This window comes from Nicotiana sylvestris, chromosome 12 (genome assembly GCF_000393655.2).
Source record: "Nicotiana sylvestris chromosome 12, ASM39365v2, whole genome shotgun sequence".
Taxonomy (NCBI): Eukaryota; Viridiplantae; Streptophyta; class Magnoliopsida; order Solanales; family Solanaceae; genus Nicotiana; species Nicotiana sylvestris.
Window position 1 is genome coordinate 29,328,597 of NC_091068.1, and position 22,799 is coordinate 29,351,395.

Sequence of the window (22,799 nt, forward strand, 5' to 3'; positions counted from 1 at the left end):
CCTACTCATCTCTATCTATAATCTTTCCCTCTATCTGCGTAAATCTTGCTATTCAACCCTCATATTCTATCCACTTCTATTTATACAATTTTTCAATCCCCATTCTATCTTTCCTACTTTGTCTTCCAGTCACTCCTACACAATACTTGCATTCCAGCTTGAGGGTGTGGGATTCTAAAATGCCATATATAGAGCCTCGTTTCTTGACCTCCATATGGAGTATACTGATGCTGCAAGTGCAATTAATCCAGCTTAGTGCTCAACTTTGCTTTCCTGCTGACTGCTGTGCATCTTTGTATGCTCATCTGTAGACACTGTAATATCCGTTCTAGGCATAATCTGGCATAATAACATTCAAAGAATATATTTTTCACTAATTCATTTAGTTCTCACATAGCAGACACAGACTGTCTTGGTTGATCCCTAATTTGAACAATCTGTCTTTAGTCAGTATTTGCTCGGGCGATGGACGCACTGACACACCATATCCAAGGAGAGGTGTCATGGTGTATGTTGTTCGTTGATGATATAGTTATGATTAATGAGACGCAAGGTGGCGTTAATGGGAGACTGGAGGTATGGAGGCAGGCCCTGGAGTCTAACGGTTTCAAGTTGAGTAGGACTAAGACGGAATATGTGGAATGTAAGTTCAGCGACATGACGGGGGAAGCGGATGTGGATGTCAGGCTTGACTCACAGGTCATCCTCCAGAGAGAAAGTTTTAAGTACTTGGGGTCAATTATCCAGGGAAATGAGGAGATCGACGGGATGTTACGCACCGTACTTGGGTGGGGAGGATGAAATGAAGGTTAGCGTCTGAAGTCCTGTGTGACAAGAATGTGTTACCGAAACTCAAAAGTAAGTTTTATACAGCGGTGGTTAGACCGACCATGTTGTATGGAGCTGAGTGTTGGCCAGTCAAGAATTCACATATCCAGAAGATGAAAGTAGCAGAAATGAGGATGTTTAGATGGATGTGTGGGCATACTAGGCTGGATAAGATTAGGAATGAAGTATTCGGGAGAGGGTGGGCGTGGCTCCTGTGGACGATAAGATGCGGGAACTGCAGCTTAGATGGTTCGAACACGGGCGGATGAGAAGCCTAGATGCACCGGTTAGGAGCTATGAGCGGTTGACTTTGGCAGGTACAAGAAGAGGCAGATGGCGGCCTAAGAAGTATTGGGGCGAGGTGATCAGGCAGGACATGGCGCGACTTCAGATTTTCGAGGACATGGCTCTTGATAGGAACATATGGAGGTCGAGCATTAGGGTAGTAGGCTAGGGGTAGTCGAGAATTCTTCCCTCTTTGTACGGGATAGTCTGATAAAGTTTTATTTAGGTTTGTTAAAGGTCTATGTTGTGTTCACATTGTTGTTTTGCATAAGTTTATGTTATTGTCCTTTCACTTATTCGTCGTTGTTATTTTCTTTCTGGCATCTTTTATTGTTACATGCCTTTTATTTTGTTTCTTTTCTGATATTATTGTCTCTCCTATTGAGCCGGGAGTCTCTCGGAAATAGCCTCTCTACCCTTTTCGAGGTAGGGGTAAGGTCTACGTACACACTACTCTCCCCAGATCCCACTAGTGAGATTTTATTGGGTATGTTGTTGTTCGGTAAACTCTTGTGCATGGCAAGCCAGCATATGAAGCTATGTTTTGACGTGTTGGAATTGTTCCACATCCATCTTCTCCGGCCAGACTTCGGAAGTTTCGCCACTTGTATCCACTCCTTATAGTGTATTTTCCTGTTGTCGAAAGCAATCTATTTTGTATATATTCAGCACTGAATCTGTCTCTAATAAGGTATACCTTTTTCCAATACCAACAACTGTCTACATGCGGAGAGTATTACCACCAGTTATGTTCCATACGTACTTAGTCGGGGCTGCTTCATTCCAAATAGTGCAATCAATTATCCTCAATCCTCCTTCTTGCTTCGGTCGACAAACTATATCCCAAGCTACCAGTGGTGCCTTATTTGTTTCCGCTTTTCCTCCCTATAAGAAATTGAGGCACATATTTGTGATTGCTTTCAGAACCTTCTTTGGCAAAATGAAAATGGAAGACCAGTAGCTATGTACATGCATTATTATGCAGATAATAACATGGAAATACTCTCTACAGAACATCAGGTTGAGCTCTTTACATTTTGTATGAAAAGACAAAGCCTGGTTGGGTGGTTACCAACTTCATGATTCGAGTGAAATATATTATGCAGATAACCAAAGTAGGGGTGATATTCGATCCCCCTATCTTAACTCCCTTCTTCCTTTTATGCATCCATATAACCCACTACATTTGATAAACGTCATCTTAATCAAAAAAACAAATGTGAGAACCAAAAGAATCCCCATATATGAAACTTCAGTATGTTGAAGATGAATTTGTTAAGGATTCATGGCGGAGACTACCTGAAAATTCCAATCTACAATGAAAATTTAGTTTTGAAGGTTTTTCCTCCCCCAAGTATAGAGTTTTGAGAAAATAAGATTTTAATCGTGGAATTCCCTTTTCAAGCCCTAACTTCTTCTTTTATAGTGAAACTAGTGATTTAGCGTAAAAAAAAAGTTAAATTACAAATTGTAAATTGTAAATTTACTTTAAAGAGAAAAAAATACAACCCTTTTTTTTATTTCAAACCACCCAACCAGGTTGTGTTCCTGATTCGGTGGGGGTATGGCAGGACCCCTACCTTGTTTATTTATAAATTAGGAGGGGGACATATAACCAAAACCTCCGGAGAACACCAAAAGGACCCATACATTATGATTACAGAATTGCATAAGACAATGCTATAAATAATTTCAGGTCGGGGGAAGGGGAGGATTGTCGTCACAGATTTGACCTCCCTTCGAGAGTTGTTTGAGGAGGATCATAATGTCATTCTGAGTGTTTACCCTTTTTGAATCTGAAGGAGGCCAACTGTAATTTATCCATTCGCGGGGGCCTTCTTGAATTCTCTGGTAAGTCCTCCTCTGTGAGAAAGATTCTCTCATTGCCCGATGTTATTACTAGCTTTGCAAGAGAGTCGGCTACCGTATTAGCTTCTCTATAATAGTGTTTTATGTGGAAGCGTCTTTCAAGCATCATCTTTTGCACCTCCTCCACAGCTCTTCGAAGCTTCCATGGTGGTTTAACTACTCCTTGGATCATCTTCACGGCCACTTATGAATCCATCTCTAGCGTAAGTTGTGGATGTTGTTGTTAGTATCACCAATTAATTCCATAGATAGCGGCTTGTAGTTCACGAAGAATGTTAGTCGAGAATTGCACTGGTTTGGCAAAAGCCATAATCAAGTCCCCATTTTCCTTTCTAACAATCCCCATATTCCTGCCTACCCGCTAGTGGCTACAAAGCTTCCATCGGTGTTAATCTTCCATGTATCCTCTTGAGGCATTTCCCAGCACACAGAACACTAGTTATCTTGGGTTTATAAGTTTCTGCTAAGTGACAAATATTTTGCCAGCTCCAGTTGTAGTCTACTCTGCTATAGCATTGAGAAATATTAACATGCACATTGAAGAGAACATGATTAACAATCCTAAATACAATAGTGGACTTGTTATTATATTTTTTTTGTACATCGTGCTTTTCAGAGTTCCCACATGGTAAAACAAGGGGTGATATTGAGTAATAATTTGTGAAGTGCATTCTTTGGTCTTGTTTGCCACCAACAATTCAAGACCCCATTAATTGTAGTCCCTCTGTGCGCAATGCCCAGAGGGCCCTCAAAATTATTCTAAACTTTGGAGGCCATGTAGCTAATAGAGAAAACATGGTCTACAGTTTCAGGATATGCGTTTCTGCAGCATGTACAACTGGAAGTCCTTAGCTTGTCTTTGTCTAAGCTTGTCAAAGGCTGAAGAGCATGAGAAATTGCTTGTGCTCTCCAGTGACTATATACCAATGTCCGCATTTTCTTTGCCCCCAATTTCTATTTGTGCAAAATCTTGAACAATCGTGTTAGGTAAAAAGGTGCTGAGATTGGGGATATCCCACTAACTGTCGAGAATATAGTCTTTAACCATGATACTCCCTGATTTTATGGAGAGTTGTAACCTATGAGCAATGGGGCCTTGACTAGGCCAGTTGTCCCACCAAAAAAAAATGTTACCAACATTTATTTCTCATTTGATGTACTGCTCCACGTGAGGTCTGATTTGAAGTAAGTTTCTCCATATATTGGAGTTGCTTGAAGCAATGACTTTAGCCACCATGTTGGTTCTAGGACAATATTTAGCTTTGAAGAACTTAGACCATAGGTTGTCGATGGTTCTAAGTCTCCACCATCGTTTGGCTATGAAGGTATTGTAGATATTTTTGTGTCTTTTGAAACCAAGGCCCCCTTCCTCAATAGGGTAACACATTTTTCTCCATGAGTGGTATTTACTCTTCCCCTCGTTCATTCCTCAAAAAAGGTTGGAGAAGTACTTCTCTATCTGTAATAGGATGGACATAGGAGGTTCCATGGCTGCGAAGAGGTGTAGAGTCTATGACAGGAGAATGTGCTAAATGATCAAAGCTTTGCCTCCAGCCGTTAGCATCTTACTTTTTCAAGCACCTGCTTAAACACCATTTTAGTAGCCAGATCCGTAAAAAATTGATTCTTTTCATGCCTGTATAGATAGGACATCCCATTTAGGTGAAAGGAAAGTTAGATTGCTCATAGCCAGTCCATTTCTTAATCCTTCTATTAATCCTTGGATCAAGATCATGATGTGTGATGAAATTTTTTTTCTCCTTGTTCACTTCCTGCCCAGAGGTATGTTGGTAGCTTTAAATCTTCTTCATTATTAGCTTGATGGACTATCTTCTGATGGAGCAGAACAAGACCACATCATCAGCATAGCATGGGTGATTGATTTGTGGACCATTCGCATTCATGTTGAAACCTTTGAAATATTGTTGGAGTGGAGATGATTCAAAGACTTTGAGAGAGCCTCGGTAGCAAGAATGAAGAGGGCAGGGGAAAGAGGATAACCTTGCTTTAGACCTATAAAGGATCTAAAAAATTCATGCCTTGTTCCATTGACTATGATAGAATACCAATTGTTTGAAATTAGCCTGTGAATGAGCTCTATAAGGTATTCCTTGAAACCAAGATTCGTGAGAACTTATGTAAGGAAGGTCCATGATATTTTATCGTAGGTTTTAGGCATGTCCAGTTTCATGACCACATTGCGACCCTCCTTCCTTCCCTTGATACCATGAAAAATCTCCTAAGCCAGAAGAATATTTTCAGTGATGAGCCTGTCTTTAAAAAACCCAGTTTGGTTTTCAGAAACAACACTAGGGAGAATAGGGGATAATCTCATGGCAATGATCTTGGAAAGAATTTTATTGGTGAAATTGCAAAGGGTTACAGGTCTTAGTTGGCTAAAATCACTCGGGGCCTTCACCTTAGGAATGAGAACCAAGAAAGCATGTGTGTAGTATCTAGTGAGATTAGCTCCAGTGCAAAAGGCCCTCACAAAAGCTATTAAATCAACCTTTATCACCTCCCAAGAAGATTGAAAAAAAATGCCCATTGAAGTCATCGGGTCCAGCTGAGCTATTAGGATCTATAAAAAATATAGCCGATTTAATTTCTTCTTCAGAGGGACATTCCCGAAGCATATCATTGTGCTGGTCAGTGATTCTGTCTTCCAAGTATCTGAGGATACTCATATCACTACTAACTTCAGGTTGAGAGAAGTTGCTAAAGTAATCGATGGCAGCCTGCGCAATGTAATTAGAATCAACCATCCAATTTCCCTCGGAGTACTTAATTCTAAAAATCTGAGCTGTTCTTCTTCTTCCCTTAATTATGTTGTAGAAGTATTTTGAATTGGTGTCGCCTTCCTCTGCCCATTTCACCCTTGCTTTCTGCCTCAAAATGGAATCCTGAGTCTTAAGCCACCTTATATAGTCCGCTTGAGCTTTGTGTAGAGCCATTCTATTGAGATCTAAGTCATCATTTTCATATTCCTCCTCTTCAATTTGAAGAGTTTCCTCCATATGTTTGATTGTGTCAAAGACATCCCCAATTGTATCCCTAGACCACTTGTTAAGAGTGTGAGCAAGGTTCTTGAGTTTGCTCTGAAGTCTCCACATGAGGTTTCCCTCAATATCCTCCTCCCAGCACTTCTTCACAATGTCATGGTACTCATCTTGATCAGACATAAAATTTAAGTATCTAAAATACTTAATAAAATTCATGTTGTCGGAAGTATTCTGGAAGAGAATCATGTTGTGATCCAATTCTATTTTTGGGAGATGATCGACTCTACAGTACGAGAACTTGTCAAACCATTCCTGGTTGGTGATGACCCTGTCAAGCCTTTTGCTGATTCTTTTCCTTTTCTTCCTATTATTACACCATGTGAAGGTGTTGCTAGTGAAGTTGGTGTCAAATAAACCACAATCGTCCATACAATTAATAAAATCAATACTCTTAGAGAGGGTGTGAGGACGACCTCCCTTCTTTTCATTAGGAGATACAATCACATTGAAGTCCCCTCCTACTTCCCGAGGACTGTCTATCAGAGTATGCATTCTCCTAAGTTGCCTCCAGAGTCTTTTCCTTCTGCTAGTGTTGGTCTTTGTATAGACAGTAGTAAACCAAAAGTAGTTTGAATGACCAACTTTGTTAGATTTGAATGTCATTTGTTGTTTGTGTTGAGATATCAGGGTGCAGTTGAGAGTGTGATTTCAAAAACACCAAATTTTGCTATTGTTATTTGTCATAGCATTGTCGAAACCAAACTGTTCTCTGAATTCCTCAATCCGAGAAGGTGCCAGAAAAGGTTCTTGTAATGCGATGAAGTTGACTTTGTGGAGTCTGACAAGTTTTAATAACTTGTCAAAAGCTCCTTTAGATCTCATACCCCTAATATTCCAAATGATGGCTTTAAACATTGGAATTAAGGGGTGGCGTGGTTTTTTCTTGATGTTTAGTGTGTAGGAGACCTGCTTGACTAATCTGCCCAGCTTGTCTTCCTTTTTTTCCAGCTTTGTTTCCCTTGGGGATAGGCTCTGTTTAGCAGTTATATTGTCTAGCTCCTCTGAAATAGGATCCAGAGGTTCTGATAAAGCTGAAATTGCTCTAACTTGCTTACCAAAATCCTCCTCTTCAGAAGATACATCTTCTACATTGTCGATTTCCACTAAGGTTCCCTGTGTGTCTGAAGAGTTTATATGTACCAATTTGATAGGGCCAAGGTCCACGACCAGTTCACCACTCTTGAATTTTATCTCTTGAGCTTCATGTGTTGTTTCATTTCTGTTTCTAGTATTCCCAGCTCCTTGGTTGATGTTGTTGCTAGAGCTAGGTATGTCTACCTTTTCCTTCTGATTTTGAGTATTAATTTGATCGTGATCTGACTTTTCATTTTGATTTTGAATAGGCTTCTCAGGAGCCCCTTCAATTCTTTTAAAAACTTTGTCGATGTCATTATATATCCTCTTATTTTTCCTCTTGGGCCACAACCTATTCCTAACTTGAAGGTGTTTGGTAGTAGACTTTTTCTTTTTCTTTTTTGGTCCCTTGTTAATGGCCTTGTCCTCATGAGCAGAAGATTTAGGTATATCAAGCTGATGAGGACTAAATTGTTTTTTTTTTTGTTATTCTTTCCCGTAGAATCTCCTTTCGTGTGAGGCTCTACCAACATCTTAGTGTCTTTACTATGATCACCCTTATTCTATGCCCTGCTTGCTTTTTTTTGGAGGTATGAGCACTGCTTCCTTGTATCGTAGGTGCACTACCCTCTTTGGTCTGAGTCTTATTGCCCAGTTGAGCTGTGGAGTTGTCTGTCTTGTCTTCACGATTTTTGGTTTTGCTAATAGTTTTGTTATCCCCCTCCTTTTGTTTAGCCTCCTATTGATTCTGATTCTCTAACTCTTGTTGCTCGCATTCCTTCTCTTTTCCTTTATCCTTCTCCTTTTGAATAGCCCTACATTGAACTATGGAGTGACCTAGCAGTTTATAGTGTTTACAATACTTCGAAACCCCCTCATACTCAAGCTTCTGAGAGGATTAGACTCTTCCTCCATTCCCACCCAGACAGAATTCAAAAATGATTTGGTTAGATCCACTTCCACTCTTACCTTAGCCATGCTCGGTTTGGTTCTGTAATCAGTTGCTATATCCATCAATAGAGGAATGCCCACTGGACCCAGAACTTGTTTCACATAGTGACAAGTATGATAATGGAATGGGAGGCTCAGTAAAAGAACCCAAACAGGACAATTGGAGAGTCATCTTCTGGTTTGAAATCCGGTGACGATTTTTGTAGCCACATAACTAATCCATCAATTTCAATTAAGCGCTTAAACCAAATGGTTTTGCAATCCTATTCATTATTAACATCAATAAATACAGTGCAATAGTCATATGCACCAATTTTTATGTCTCCTTTTAGGGAAATCTTTTCAGCAAAAACAGAAGGAATTCTTTCAATGTTGGGGCGAGTTTTCAGAATTTTCCCTATGATTGTGAATTTGCATTCCTCTGCCATTATTCTGTAATAGTCACTGGCTTTGAAGATGACCGTCAGCATACCGTTGTGGGTCGTAACCCTAGCTTTGACATTGGGGTCCCCTAGTCGAGCTTTGGAGCTGGGTTTAGCAGGGGTTATAAATTGCGTTGGCATATTCTAGTTTGGGTGGAATTTCGATTGAAGGGTTGGTCGCTCCAACTGGGGGAGCTAGATTCTCCATAGGACACGCCGGTGTGATACCTACCAGCATTCCCATGCGGAGGTGCGTGTGCACCACTCGCCCCTGAAAGAGATGAGAAATTACTGTTATAAGAGAAAATATTCGTTGGTACGGAGAGAGTTTAGAGAGAGATTGCCACAGAAAGAACTTTTTATTGTTGATAAGTAACATAAATGTGTAGACATTAGTACCTGTATATTTAGCTTAAAATGTTTGTTTCCACCAAGGAAATGAGAACTCAATCAATGAATTTAGATACTATCCCTCTTTTTATGAGAAAGAGAACACTCATAAATAATATACATTTATAATGAGTTTAAATATAATATTTAAAAAGTATATACATTTGTTACAAAATTATTTTATACTCACATACACAAGGTATAGATTAGCCAATCGTGGATATGTTTGCATAACCCAAAAGTTAATTAGAACCCCAGTCAAAGCCAGACTTTAATTTATCGGAATAGTTGATAGCTAAGATACTTTGAAATTTACACACTGCTATGCCATATCAAACTAAATTAGTTATGCTTAGAGATAAGAGTAAAAAAGATGATTCACAAAATAAAGGGGAAAGAAAGCAAAACATAAAACTATATTAAATTAATTAAATCCAACAATAATTGTTTGACTCAAAAAGATATAAAAACCTTTTTTGAACAAATCAATCAAAGATGAAGGGGTAAATCTTAGCCAAAGATAATTAACATCAGATTGAAATGTTAATGATAATGAATGCATATGAGACGAAAGAAACGTGATCGATCTTATTCAGATTTAACATTGTCTACCTCACCCACTAATGAGAGAGTAGATTTATAGGTGTTCACTGAGATTATTTCCTCTGTTTTCTAAAATACAAGGAAGAGGCTTTTTCCCTCTTTTTTTTGGAGAATGGCGAAGCCCCCCCCCCCCTCCTTGTTGAGAGTTCACTGGCTATATATATAGTCGAGACCTCTTTACCCATTGCTCAACTTGACGCTTTCTTGTCGTCAGTGTCCTGGTCTTGTTTTTTAATCATTACTCTTTTTGACTTGTCAAATGTCGCAGAGGAGAGATGGAGCAGGCTCTATTGGCTTTCATTATACTGTTACTGGGCGCGGGGTGTAGGGTGCCCTGGTCGTGATGGTCAGATTTTGACCAATACAGTTAGTCCCTCCATCTGTTGGGGTCGTCCTACGTCAGCCTCGACATATGGATCATGCTCGTTACGCAGTCGAGAGAAATCTGGCCCATGACTTTCCATTCCTTAGTTGTGTCCCGGGGATTTTTAACAAAATGGTAGTGTTCTCTCAGTCCTCGCAGACCATTGAAGCGAATTTGGAACCGAAACGTCGATTGGTACTGAAGTGTCGGTTTGTGGTTAACACCATTATGACATATGACTCTAGGAAACGGAAACGTTTCGTGCCTTATCAGATTCGAATGGCAACTCTTGGATTTCGTGCTCAGGGAATTTATGTCTCTTATAAATAGAGGGAACTTGTCATTTTATTGATTCACTCGTTTGAGTGATTTATTCAGATATAGCTTTTTCTGACACTTTGAATTTCTGCTCACCTCCTTGCTCACTAAAATCTTTCATCTATTCTTCTTATTATTTTTTCTCGTGCACACTCTACTAAAAAATGACCGGTGATTCTTCTCGTGAAAATCTTCCTACCGCTAATCCGGTACCAGAGAGTTTTGTTCAGGTCACCGGAGGGGCGGATATGGCAGAGGATGAGGAGTTTCACTCGGTGGTTGAGATCCTACCTCGCCCCGGGAGGGAGGCAACTGACTTTAGTTTTGGTGGTGGAGCGGAGCCGGAACCCGTCGCTTCCATTTTGAGGGAAAGGGGAATCATAGAGTTGAGGGAAAGGTGGGGAATCCCCAATTACGTCGAGATACGACCGGTGGAGGGAGATGACAGAGTTCACTTCGACCATACTGTGTACTGCGTGTTCTATGCTTACCCCTTCATTGTAGGTTACACATTTCCTCTTCCCATGTTGGTGGTAGATTTTTGCCGTTTCTACGAAATGTGCCCCGCCTAGCTTTCGCCTTATTTGTACAAGTTGTTCCTTATGCTGCTCAAGTATGCGAAACTTGCCAGTCACGAGGTCACCTTGGGCCATATGCTCAGCATCTTTGCTCCTCAACTGATATATGGCTCGATGATTCACATGCGCCCTCGGGGGTCAAGGAGTCTGTTGGTGAAAATGGACGACAGGACCAACCGTCGTTTCTATGAGAACTACTTTTATGTGGGGACCGAACACATTGTGGTGGACCCAACGGGATTCCCTGAGAGATGGAACTTCGCACGTAAGTTTGCTCCTTTATTTAGTGAAATGCTTTATCATTTTACTTGAGTACCAAACTGACTCGTCTTTGCAGCTGAGAGATTACCCTCTCTGCCCGTCGAAGGGATTCGCGAATGGGTGGAGGCCATTCTTCCATATACAGTGGGAATTCGCACATGGTTGGCCTTTCATGAGAGGTTCGGACGCAGGCCCCTCACATGTGAGACGACTCCTTTATGCACCGTCCTTTTCTCTTCTCTTTTTTTTGTTTAGCTTTTCAAGCGTTGTTCGTCGTTGTCAGGGAGGGTGCGGAGAGTAAGGGCACCTCAACTAGCTTTCCGCCAGCCAGCCACATCTACTCGCCCTATTGCAGTACCCACTACACGACCTTCATCGAGGGTTGCTTACGTCGAATTCGTGGTCTTGGTTACTCCAACAAGGGATGCTTCTCAGGATGAGATCCCGACCAATGCCGTTCGTCCCACGAATGAGTCACCATCTACTGGAGATGAGGAGGGGCTTTCGAAGAGACGGAGAGTAGAGTTTGAGGCGGCGCCCCCAACAGTGATTCGCCTGGACGATTCTCCCCTGACCGGATCTAGAGAGGATGTTATTGCATCTCCCCTCTATAGGGGCGAAGCAGGACGTTGAAGGTGTCGGCGCCCATGATTAGCAGTCAGAAACTCCCGCCGCCGTATTGGTTCAATCAAAAGTCCGTGTTGTTACTGATGATCAACACCTTGTCGTGATAGAGAGCCAGACCTCTGAGGCCGTTATTGTGACTTCAGACGTTCCCTTATCTTCTATAGCGGGTTGTGCCCTTCCTTCAGCAGCGAAAAGGGAAAAAGGCGTGGTGGTTGACGAGTATGAATCTGAGTCAGACCTGGACCCTGATGATGTCAGGATGTTCAAGGAGGGCCTTACTCATTCGGTGGTTAATGCGGGGGGCTCGGCACGTGTTCTCCGGATCCCTTCAGGCGTTAACCTCTTGGCAGAAGGAGATGATCTAGTGCCGCAATTCAGCCTGTTATGCTCAGAAGCTGAGAATGAGTCCCTTCGGGATGTCCCTGATGCTGAGTTGAGGAACGAGGTAGCCGTCATGGGCTTAAGGGTACGTTGTGTTTTGTTTTCGCTTTATGCTTTCCCCTTTTATGAGAGTACTAGTTTAACCCCGTCTTTATGATTTCAAGACATACATGGTGGAAGTGGAAAACATTTTTAGGGCTAACATCCAGGCAAGGGTTTTCTTGAAGATGCTGGAGAAATACCATCGCTACCGTGAAAGATGTCGTGAGATGCACGAGCGGCTAAGGGCGGACCCCCGTAATCGGGCTCTTGGTGAGGAGTTGGAGAAAATTACCAGGAATTGATGCAGGCAATTCGTAGCAAGAGCAAAATCGAGGAGAAACTCCGCATTAAGGACGAGGAGCTCGAGTTGGGTATGGGGATTACGGCGGAGTGTGAGCATTTACAGAGCAGGTTGAGGTAAATGCAGTCGGAGATGGACTAGAACTTGGTCAAGGTCGAGGCGATAAGCACGAAGTGGTTGAGAAAATTGACTGCGATGGATAGCAAGATCGTGGGTTTGGAGAACATCGAGAGAGCTTGGTCTGAGGATTTGGCGAGGGCAGCGGCCCTAGAGGACACCATTTGCGTACTCCAATCTGAACAGGAGTCGTAGAGAACGACAACTACCCTCAAGGAAGTGAGGCTCGAGGAGCGCATCAGCATGATTGATCAGGAGGCGTCGACTTTGGGAGATCGGGTCCTGGCCTTGGAGGTGGAGAATGAGCGATTATAGGCCTAGGTTGAGTCATTTTCCGCTGTCGTTCCTCACCAAGTGCATGAGCTCTGGGTTTATGCTGAAGCCCAGAGGGACATATATAAGAGTTTGTGGGAAGCGGGCACCGTGGCCGAGGCTGCTTATGAAGAAGCGCGAACGAAAGCTTGTGAGGCTCGCATTAAATATGGATACGATGCGGCGACGCCCGAAGCCAATGGAGGTGCAGATGATGATAATGGTGGATCTCGTGGAGACGATGACGATAGTGGTAATGATGACGGCGGTGATGACGCCGAATGAAGAATATTGTCCTTTGTTTTTATTTTTATATTTTTTGTTGATTATTGCTTGTTCGTTTCTTCTTCTTTATCTTTTTCCCCCTTTTTATTGGTTGGCCTGGGCCATATGTAACCGGCGGTAGGCCGCACTGTGACTTTGCATAAATAAAAGTTCTCTCCTTAGCTACTTGCCTTGTACTTTACTTTTTATTCCAACTATTCATGGCTTTGGTGCAGGATAGAAGCTCATCTGACGAGTCCCGGTTTCTCTTTTCTTCCGTTGGTTGTCGACCTTTGGTGATGTCGTTTGGAACTTATCGAAATGTCGGTATGTCGCGTTACTTCGAATTTTATCGAAATAACAGTCCATCATCGTTTGATCGGGGTCGAACTTTTCTTTTCTTTTTGGCGAAGGCCCTTGGACTTAAAGGGTGTTATTTCGGATTTATCGAATTAATAACCCATCGTCGTTCGGTCGTGGTTGAACCTTTCTTTTTTTTTAGGTTGAAGGTCCTTGGCCTTGAAGGGTGTCATTTCGAACTTATCGAAAAAATAGCCCGTCGTCGTTCGATCGAGGTCAAACCTTTCTTATTTGATGGCGAAGGCCCTTGGCCTTAAATGGTGTTATTTTCGATTTATCGAAGTAATAGCCCGTCGTCGTTCGATCGAGGTCGAACCTTTCTTTTTTAATGGCGAAGGCCCTTGGCCTTGAAGGGTATTATTTCGAACTTATCGAAATAACAACCCATCGTCGTTCGATCGAGGTTGAACCTTTCTTTTTTGATGGCAAAAGCCCTTGGCCTTAAAGGGTATTATTTCGGATTTATCGAAGTAACAGCCCGTCATTGTTCGATCGAGGTCGAACCTTTCTTTTTGATGGCGGGCCGGGTGTTATTTCGAACTTATCGAAATAACAGACCGTTGTCGTTCGATCGAGGTCAAACCTTTCTTTTTTGATGGCGAAGTCCCTTGGCCTTAAAGGGTGTTATTTCAGATTTATCGAAGTAACAGCCCATCGTCATTCAATCAAGTTCGAACCTTTCCTTTTTGATGGCAATGGCCCTTGGCCTTGAAGGGTGTTATTTTGAACTTATCAAAATAACAACCCATCGTCATTCGATCGAGGTCGAACCTTTCTTTTTTGATGGCGAAGCCCCTTGGCCTTAAAGGGTGTTATTTAGAACTTATCGAAGTAACAGCTCATCGTCGTTCGATCGAGGCCGAACCTTTCTTTTTTAATGGCGAAGGCCCTTGGCCTTGAAGGGTATTATTTCGAACTTATCGAAATAACAACCCATCGTCATTCGATCGAGGTTGAACCTTTCTTTTTTATGGCAAAGGCCCTTGGCCTTAAAGGGTATTATTTCGAATTTATCGAAATAACAACCCATCGTCGTTCGATTGAGGTTGAACCTTTCTTTTTTTATGGCAAAGGCCCTTGGCCTTAAAGGGTGTTATTTCGGATTTATCGAAGTAACAGCCCGTCATTGTTCGATCGAGGTCGAACCTTTCTTTTTTGATGGCGGGCTGGGTGTTATTTCGAACTTATCGAAATAACAGCCCGTCGTCGTTCGATCGAGGTCAAACCTTTCTTTTTTGATGGCGAAGTCCCTTGGCCTTAAAGGGTGTTATTTCGGATTTATCGAAGTAATAGCCCATCGTCATTCGATCAAGTTCGAACCTTTCCTTTTTCATGGCAATGGCCCTTGGCCTTGAAGGGTGTTATTTTGAACTTATCAAAATAACAACCCATCGTCATTCGATCGAGGTCGAACCTTTCTTTTTTGATGGCGAAGGCCCTTGGCCTTAAAGGGTGTTATCTCGGATTTATCGAAGTAACAGCCCATCATCGTTCGATCGAGAATGAACCTTTCTTTTTTGATGGCGAAGGCCCTAGGCCTTAAAGGGTGTTATTTCGAACTTATCGAAATAGCAGCCCATAATCGTTCGATCGAGGTCGAACTTTTCCTTTTTATGGTAAAGGCCCTTGGCCTTAAAGGGTGTTATTTTGGATTTATCGAAGTAAAAGCCCGTCGTCGTTCGATCGAGGTCGAACCTTTCTTTTTTGATGGCTAAGGCCCTAGGCCTTAAAGGGTGTTATTTTGAACTTATCGAAATAACAGCCATCGTCGTTCGATCGAGGCAGAACCTTTCTTTTTTGATGGCGAAGGCCCTTGGCCTTAAAGGGTGTTATTTCGAACTTATCGAAATAACAGCATGTCGTCGTTCGATCGAGGTCGAACCTTTCTTTTTTGATGGCGAAGGCCCTAGGCCTTGAAGGGTGTTATTTTGAATTTATCGAAATAACAGCCCGTCGTCGTTCAATCGAGGTTGAACCTTTCTTTTTTGATGGTGAAGGCCCTTGGCCTTAATGGGTGTTATTTCGAACTTAACGAAGTAACAGCTCGTCGTCATTTGATCGAGGTCGAACCTTTCTTTTTTTATGGTGAAGGCCCTTGGCCTTGAAGGGTGTTATTTCGAACTTATCGAAATAACAGCCCGTCGTCGTTCGATCGAGGTCGAACCTTTATTTTTTGATAGCGAAGGCCCTTGGCCTTAAAGGGTGTTATTTCGGATTTATCGAAGTAGCAGCCCGTCGTCATTCGATCGAGGTCGAATATTTCCTTTTTGATGGCAAAAGACCTTGGCCTTGAAGGGTGTTATTTCGAACTTATCGAAATAACGGCCCGTCGTCGTTCGATCGAGGTCGAACCTTTCTTTTTTGATGGAGAAGGCCCTTGGACTTAAAGGGTGTAATTTCGAATTTATCGACGTAACAGCCCGTCGTCGTTCGATCGAGGTCGAACCTTTCTTTTTTGATGGCGAAGGCCCTTGGCCTTAAATGATGTTATTTCGGATTTATCGAAGTAACAGCCCGTCGTCGTTCGATTTAGGTTGAACCTTTCTTTTTTGATGGCGAAGGCCCTTGGACTTGAAGGGTGTTATTTCGAGCTTATTGAAATAACAGCCCATCGTCGTTCGATCGAGGTCAAACCTTTCTCTTTTGATGACGAAGGCCCTTGGCCTTAAAGTGTGTTATTTTGAACTTATCGAAATAACAGCCCGCCGCCAGTCCTTATTTTTGGAGAGTTGGGAATCTTTCGTAGGAGTCCCAATTTGTTTGGTATTGCTTGCATCGGATGATGCAACGCCGGTGGACAAGAGGCGTCAACATTTCGTATAGGCTCGCGATGTGTGTGTATTATAGTTTTCTTGTCTGACTCCGGCCGTTCAGCTCGGAGATGCTGCCAGCAGGGAGGTTTCCGGACGTATTAAAGTACTTTTTGTTCTTCAATCTAGATGTCCTTGTGTTCGTTCGTTCATGCGGATCTTATGTGCTTGTCTTGACGAAGTGTGGGAGGCAAGAGTGAGATTTTCTTCGCTTCCATCCGGTGGTTCGGTAGGGGAGAGCTGGTTTTGAAGCACCATTTGCCTAGTTTAGAAGATTTGCAGCTGATGGGGTAAGGAATTCCAAGTTCGGTAAACCCACTCGGCTCTCCTTCCCTTAACGCTATGTTTCCATGTCTCGCGTGAGTTAGATTCTCCCTTCGTGCTTCTTTCGGTGAATGATTGTGCTTCTCAGCTTTGATCTGGGGAAACTAGGAGTTTTCACTAAGAAATCCCCATAGACGGCGCCAAATTGTTTGACTCAAAAAGATATTAAAACCTTTTTTGAACAAATCAATCAAATATGAAGGGGTAAATCTTAGCCAAAGATAATTAACTCCAGATCGAAACGTTAATGATAATGAACGCATATGAGACGAAAGAAACGTGATAGATCTTATTCAGATTTAACATTATCTACCTCAACCACTAATGAGAGAGTAGATTTACAGGTGTTCATTGAGATTATTTCCTCTGTTTTCTAAAATACAAGGAAGAGGCTTTTCCCTCTTTTTTAGGAGAATGGCAAAGCCCCCCCTTTGTTGAGAGTTCTCTGGCTCTATATATAGTCGAGACCCCTTTACCCATTGCTCAACTTGACGCTTTCTTGTCGTCAGTGTGTCCTGGTCTTGTTTTTTAATCATTACTCTTTTTGACTTGTCGAATGTCGCAGAGGAAAAATGGAGCAGGCTCTATTGGCTTTCATTGTACGTTTACTGGGCGCGGGGTGTTGGGCGACCTGATCGTGATGGTCAGATTTTGACCAATACAATAATCCCAAAAGAAAAAGTTAAAGGGGTATTTGATATGTAGGAACAAAAATACCAGTGTCATCCCTTCTAGCCGAATAATCAACATTAGACATGAATACCAAGATCATGAAATCAACACAAATTATGTGTTGCAATGTAAGAATAGCCAAACAAAGGTACAATAATACAATTGTGTTCTAGATATCTTTTCCTTAAGATATATATTTCTTGGTAACTCTTGTGAATATTAAAAATTTCTTTTATTTTCATGAATGTTGTATCACTGCAATACTACTATGATAAATTTTGCAAGAACAGAAACAACATAAAATGTGAAATACTGCAATATATACATACATACATATATATATACATACATATATATATGTGTGTATGTATGTAAGGATGGTCGATGTAGCGATACATAGCTGAGTGCAATTTCATTGTCTGGCACCGTTAGAGCTTAACTTCTAAGTGGCATAGTCGTATAGATTACAAAAAGAAATCATGCTAGTGGTCTAGATATAGACCGTACTTTTCAGAACATCTCTTTTAACTCCCTCTGCTGTATCCTAGCAGGTCCTGCAATTTGCTCCAACAGGAAACACAATTATGTAGATGCAAGTAAACATGTCATGAAACAAAGTTACAAGAAGACACGGACAATTATATAAGAGGAGGGACAAAATAAAAATAAGTACTAAGCCAAAATAATATCCCTTATTCTTGTCGAAAACCACATAAAATTTTCAAGAAATAGAGATCTTTATTTTGTATTTCATTGGTGCATTGAGAACTGAGAATCCAAAGGATACGTAGTAAAATTGCAGAAAAGGAATCACAATTTCTTTCCCATAGATGCTCACATGAATCATAAAATTTGTGGAAATTTGCCTACAAATTTAACTGAAAAGTTGCAAAATATATGAATGTATAAAGAAAGTTGAAGACAATATCAAATGCTCCAAACGTAACTGATACAGGTTTTTGCCTCTTGGGTTATACTGTAATGTATATGCATTAAAAGTCATGTAACAACAAAGAACTGAATGAAAGAAATTTAAAGAGAGAAACTAAAAGAGTGTCGTTTGTATTTCAAGAAATATTTTAAGGGGAAATTAAGAGAAAAATGTCAAAAAATTGACAAAAAGATAAATACCAAAGCTAGCCATAGAAAGATGTCACATCACCTTATCTAACCCTAGCTTTATATATAGATATAGAATATAGATGAGTGTGTTTCTTGATTTTCTTCCCTTTCAATTTCTCTCTATTTTCCTATCTCTTTTCTCTAGGGATCTTCTTGCAAATTAAACTTGGATCACTAGGATGAACTGTCATTGCTATTAGGGGTTGTCTGATTTTCTTATCATATTTGAATTTTTCTTTTACTTGAAGGAATCGCTGAATATCTACCATAATTAATTTTACTTTTTCTAAAAGAAAAATATAAATCTCTATCATATTTGACTAATCTCTTTCTTGGATGAAAATATTTTGGATTTCTATGAAGTTTCTTTCCGCACATGAAATAATACCATCCACAATATAGTCTTTAAGAGAGTCTTGTCTAGGAGCAAAATTTATTCTCTCATCAATTTTTTTCTCTTTTATATTATAGTAAATTTATGTAGATCAATTGTCCAAAACTATATTATAATATATTATGTTTTTTTAGTATAATTCTCCTTGTTCTTTGATTTATCATCGCTCAATGTCGGTATGTTAGCTTTCGCATGACGTCTTGTTATTTTCGATCCCAATAGTTGTTGCCTATATGAAAAAATTGCATTGCCGAAACTGTAAAATTAAGTGATACACTAGTGTTATGCTTACTAATCCAATTTTCCAATTTCTCCCCGCAAATTACAAAATATATGTACAAATGGAACTAAACTAGTGATGATAAGGAGAAGTTGCTTGAATTCTATTTTTTCTCTTCTGCAGAAACCTTTGTAGAGATCTCTTCATAGAAAGATCAGAAGCTGGAGATTGTAAAAATGGTGATGAAGGCTCTGAAATTGGTGATGATGATTCTGAAATTGGTGACCGGATTTTTGTTTTCTCCTCCATTTCTCTACTTGCCAGATATATTATTGCTTTAGCCTGCATTTGAATAAACGAATAGAAATAAATTACTAGGATTTATTAGATAGTGCTAGTAAATATGGTAAAAGTAACACTTAATTTCTTTGGACATATAAAATTATGGACATAGATTTAGTTGAAACTTGAAAAAAAAATTTAAAGTTAGTGTTAAAAAATAATTTTTGAAAATTAAAGTTGTGCTTGGACACATATTTTATTTGAAAAAAAACTTGAAGTTTGATTCTTTTTATGGTCTCAATTTCTTTGGATCAAATTAAAACATAGAATTTGATCCTTTAGTATTTAATGAATAATAAAAACATAGTGTAGCAGTATCTTTTTAACTCAACTTCCAGTTATATTGTTAAAATTCTTGACCACCTACCCCTTGCCCAATAGGAAAGAAGAAAAAAAAAGTGGGCAGGACACCCTCTCTTTCCTTTCTTGGATTCGAATTTATGAGAATTTTCACGAAATTTCGTTATACCATCTTCCATGAAATAATACTTATAAAACGACGAAATTGTACAAATATTACAATTGCAATTCAGCCGACGCGGTAACAACACATGCAAAGTCATGATAGAGTGACCAAAGGGTGCACAGAAGGTCCATACAATTAAACTTCTTTCTACCCGGAAAAAAATAAAGAAGAAGAAATATACAAAAATAAAAAATAAAAAATAAAGTGCAGATACAGTACATACCTGAAGTTCAGTAGCATCAGAAACCACAAATTTTCCATTGTAAAATATTGTTAGCTGCTGTGGTTGTTTCTCTTCTGTGCTTTCTTTATCCTCCCTATCCCTAAATATAGAAGAAAAAAATGAAAAAAAAAGCAAATATTCAGTACCTTATGCATATTGGAATTTACAAGGAGACAAGATTAGCAGTATTTCTATGCCTTTGCTTTATGTTGTATATACATATCCTTTATATCATTGCTATCCAAAAAGGGGGAAAACTTAAAACATTTAAAACCTCAAACATGTAGAATTAATGTGTGTGTGTGTGTGTGTGTGTGAGAGAGAGAGAGAGAGAGAGAGAGAGATAGACTTACGTTGAGAAGTAAGGGGTAGTGCAATTCTTAGGAGAAAAAGAAAAAGAAGGAGGCATAAGCCTGAGCTCCAAGTTACAGTTTCTTCTCATCTTCGTTTAACTTCAGCCACAAACTCTACAGATCAAAAGCTAGCTGCCAATGAATAGAGTTTTTCTTTTATAGAGAGAGAGAGATAGAAGAGGGAGATAAGGAATCAAGAAATATAGAGTATTAGTGAATCAAGAAATTGAAGTTGGATCTAGTAAAAGTTGTAATATTGCAGTAGAGTATGAATGAAGAAGAAAGGAGAATTTGAATGGATATATACAAGTTGGTTTACTTGGATAGTGGAGTTGGGGTGGCGGGGGTCCATTAGGGTATTAGAAAAAGTAAAAGCAACGTTTTTAATACAGTTGATAAAAATAGACGTTTTGAACACGAAACAGACACTTCCTAAAAGAAGGTGTAAAGGGACATATGTCTAGAAAGATGGAGTTCCCCACAAATACAAATTAAACATCTGCGCTATGCTAACTAAAACACGTGATAAATGAAGATTTTCCTCGTTTTAATTTTATTATTATTTCCGTCATTTTCAGTCCCATACACCCGCCAGTTGTTGCCTACAATTTCTGCTATTTTGCGTCTTTATTTATTAAGTAATGCGAGTCATGTTCATGCACGTGTATCAGTCGGCTCACGAGCTTATTACTTATTTATATAGGGCTCCTTTGGTTTAAGACAAGTTGTATACTATGAATTATAATGATTAATATTGTAAGAGTTTTTTTTTTTTGGTCAAAATATTGCAAGAGTTGTTATATGATGAATGATAATGTAAGAATTTTTATGTGAAATTTAATGTAAATTGGCCTTTTAGGTTTTAGTTACTATTATATATAGTATTTCTTTCGTCCCAATTTTGGTGGCGGTATTTGATTTTGGAGAGTCAATTGAGTTTTTTTTTTATTGTAATTTTTTTATATGACTTTTACATATTCTAAATTAATAATTATTGTGACTTACAATATTTTTTACATAATTTTTAAAATATGTAAATTTTATTTCAAAAAAATTAAAGATACTATTTTGGGTTCACTGTCAAAGTTAACTTGTTTGATTCTCGAAATCCGCACACCAATACATAAATTGAGACGGAAGGATTATAAAATATGCAGGTATATTGAGAATGCGGAGTTTAATAAAGTCAATCGAAATTATGTGGCGATTATTAATGTTTATTGTACGATCAACCAAACATAGTACTGCAATAATTCCTTATATTGTTATTTAATATAAGTTAAATCAATTAATTTGTAAATTTGAGTTTTATGAACTAACAAAATAAAAATATTTATATTATCATATCACATATAAGGTAACTACAAATTAAATCTTTTATGAAAAGTATACCTAATTGATACTTCTTCTGGTTCAACTTAATTAATTTTTTTGCCTTTTTTTATGGTCCATAATATTTGATATTTTTAGATATCAAGAAGAAAACGATTTTTTTTTCAAAGTTGCCCCTGTAGTATCTATCATATTTCTAATAAACAAGTTAAATACATAGTAAAAGTTAATATGATCAATTTTATTGTTAACTAATATTAAAAGAAAGATTCTTTAAATATATATATATATATATATATATATATATATATATATATATATATATATTAAAGAATCTTTCTTTTAATATATATATAGAGCCAAAAAAAATTAATTAAAGTGGACTAGAGGGAGTAATTCAATAAAAATAGTTATAAACCAAAAAAAAAAAAAAACTTCACTAGGGTGAATCAAAGGTTTGAACGAAATCAAGCCGCTAATGATTTTTAAAGATTTGGAAATGCTTTTACCCCCTTTTAGGGTATTTCTTTTTTGGCACATTCTTCGGAGAGAGGTGCACGTTCATTTATTCTTATATGTATTTTCATTGTTATGCTAAAATTTGTGTAATAGAATAGTCTTACCAAATATTGTGGTGTGGGCGTGGAAATTAAAGAAATTAGGAGAAAGTCTACAAAAGCATATTGCAAGTTCATGCACAATTATATGCAAGTATGTATTACTCATAATAAGTGAAGTGACATTTTTGTTATTGTTGGGTTTTTATGTATTTAATATATTAAATACATAAAAAAGGTTGAATGTGAAATGGAGGGAAATGAATTTTTTGAGTGAAATTTTAAGTTTTCACCCTTGGCAAAGAGACATTGTCCCATATTGGAAGAGGAAGAAGTTTTTATGGGTATATAAACAATTGCTCTTCTTCTAGCTCTTAAAGAGTTGAGAAGAAGGCAAGCCTCGCGCAGTCGTCTTCGTCGCTCGCTCGGCTCGGCTTCGGCTTTGGATTTGGATTCGAATCTCGCATAGAATTCATAAATGAATAAAGTATATCAATTGGAGAAAAGTGCGTTTTCCCGGTGAATTTGCTTGTCAACGAAATTCCACTCATAAGTAGGTTCACATCGTGATCTAA

At 39.2% G+C, this 22,799-nt stretch overlaps 2 protein-coding genes across 2 annotated transcripts; both read right to left on the reverse strand.

Moving 5' to 3' along the window:
- Positions 1-5,486: 5,486 nt before the first annotated feature.
- LOC138882845 (uncharacterized) lies at positions 5,487-6,647 on the reverse strand. The gene has a single exon (XM_070163481.1). It carries the CDS (start codon positions 6,645-6,647, stop codon positions 5,487-5,489), a length of 1,161 nt encoding a protein of 386 aa, XP_070019582.1.
- A 12,366-nt stretch (positions 6,648-19,013) lies between these two features.
- On the reverse strand, positions 19,014-20,610 carry LOC104245984 (protein TIFY 5A-like). Its single transcript, XM_009801704.2, has 3 exons — positions 20,336-20,610; positions 19,983-20,082; positions 19,014-19,293 (listed from the first exon to the last, which is right to left on the reverse strand). The coding sequence occupies exons 1-3, from the start codon at positions 20,422-20,424 to the stop codon at positions 19,084-19,086; spliced, it is 399 nt and encodes a 132-aa protein (XP_009800006.1). The 5' UTR covers positions 20,425-20,610; the 3' UTR covers positions 19,014-19,083.
- Between the last annotated feature and the right edge of the window lie 2,189 nt (positions 20,611-22,799).

What these genes read in the sequence shown, in the direction of transcription:
- LOC138882845 (XM_070163481.1), bottom strand. Translation starts at nt 6,647, where the DNA reads ATGACATTCAAATCTAACAAAGTTGGTCATTCAAACTACTTTTGGTTT.
- LOC104245984 (XM_009801704.2), bottom strand. Translation starts at nt 20,424, where the DNA reads ATGAGAAGAAACTGTAACTTGGAGCTCAGGCTTATGCCTCCTTCTTTT. An exon ending in ACTACCCCTTACTTCTCAAC is followed by an intron (nt 20,083 to 20,335) that starts GTAAGTCTATCT and finishes TTCTATATTTAG; the next exon opens with GGATAGGGAGGATAAAGAAA. An exon ending in CTGATGCTACTGAACTTCAG is followed by an intron (nt 19,294 to 19,982) that starts GTATGTACTGTA and finishes ATTCAAATGCAG; the next exon opens with GCTAAAGCAATAATATATCT.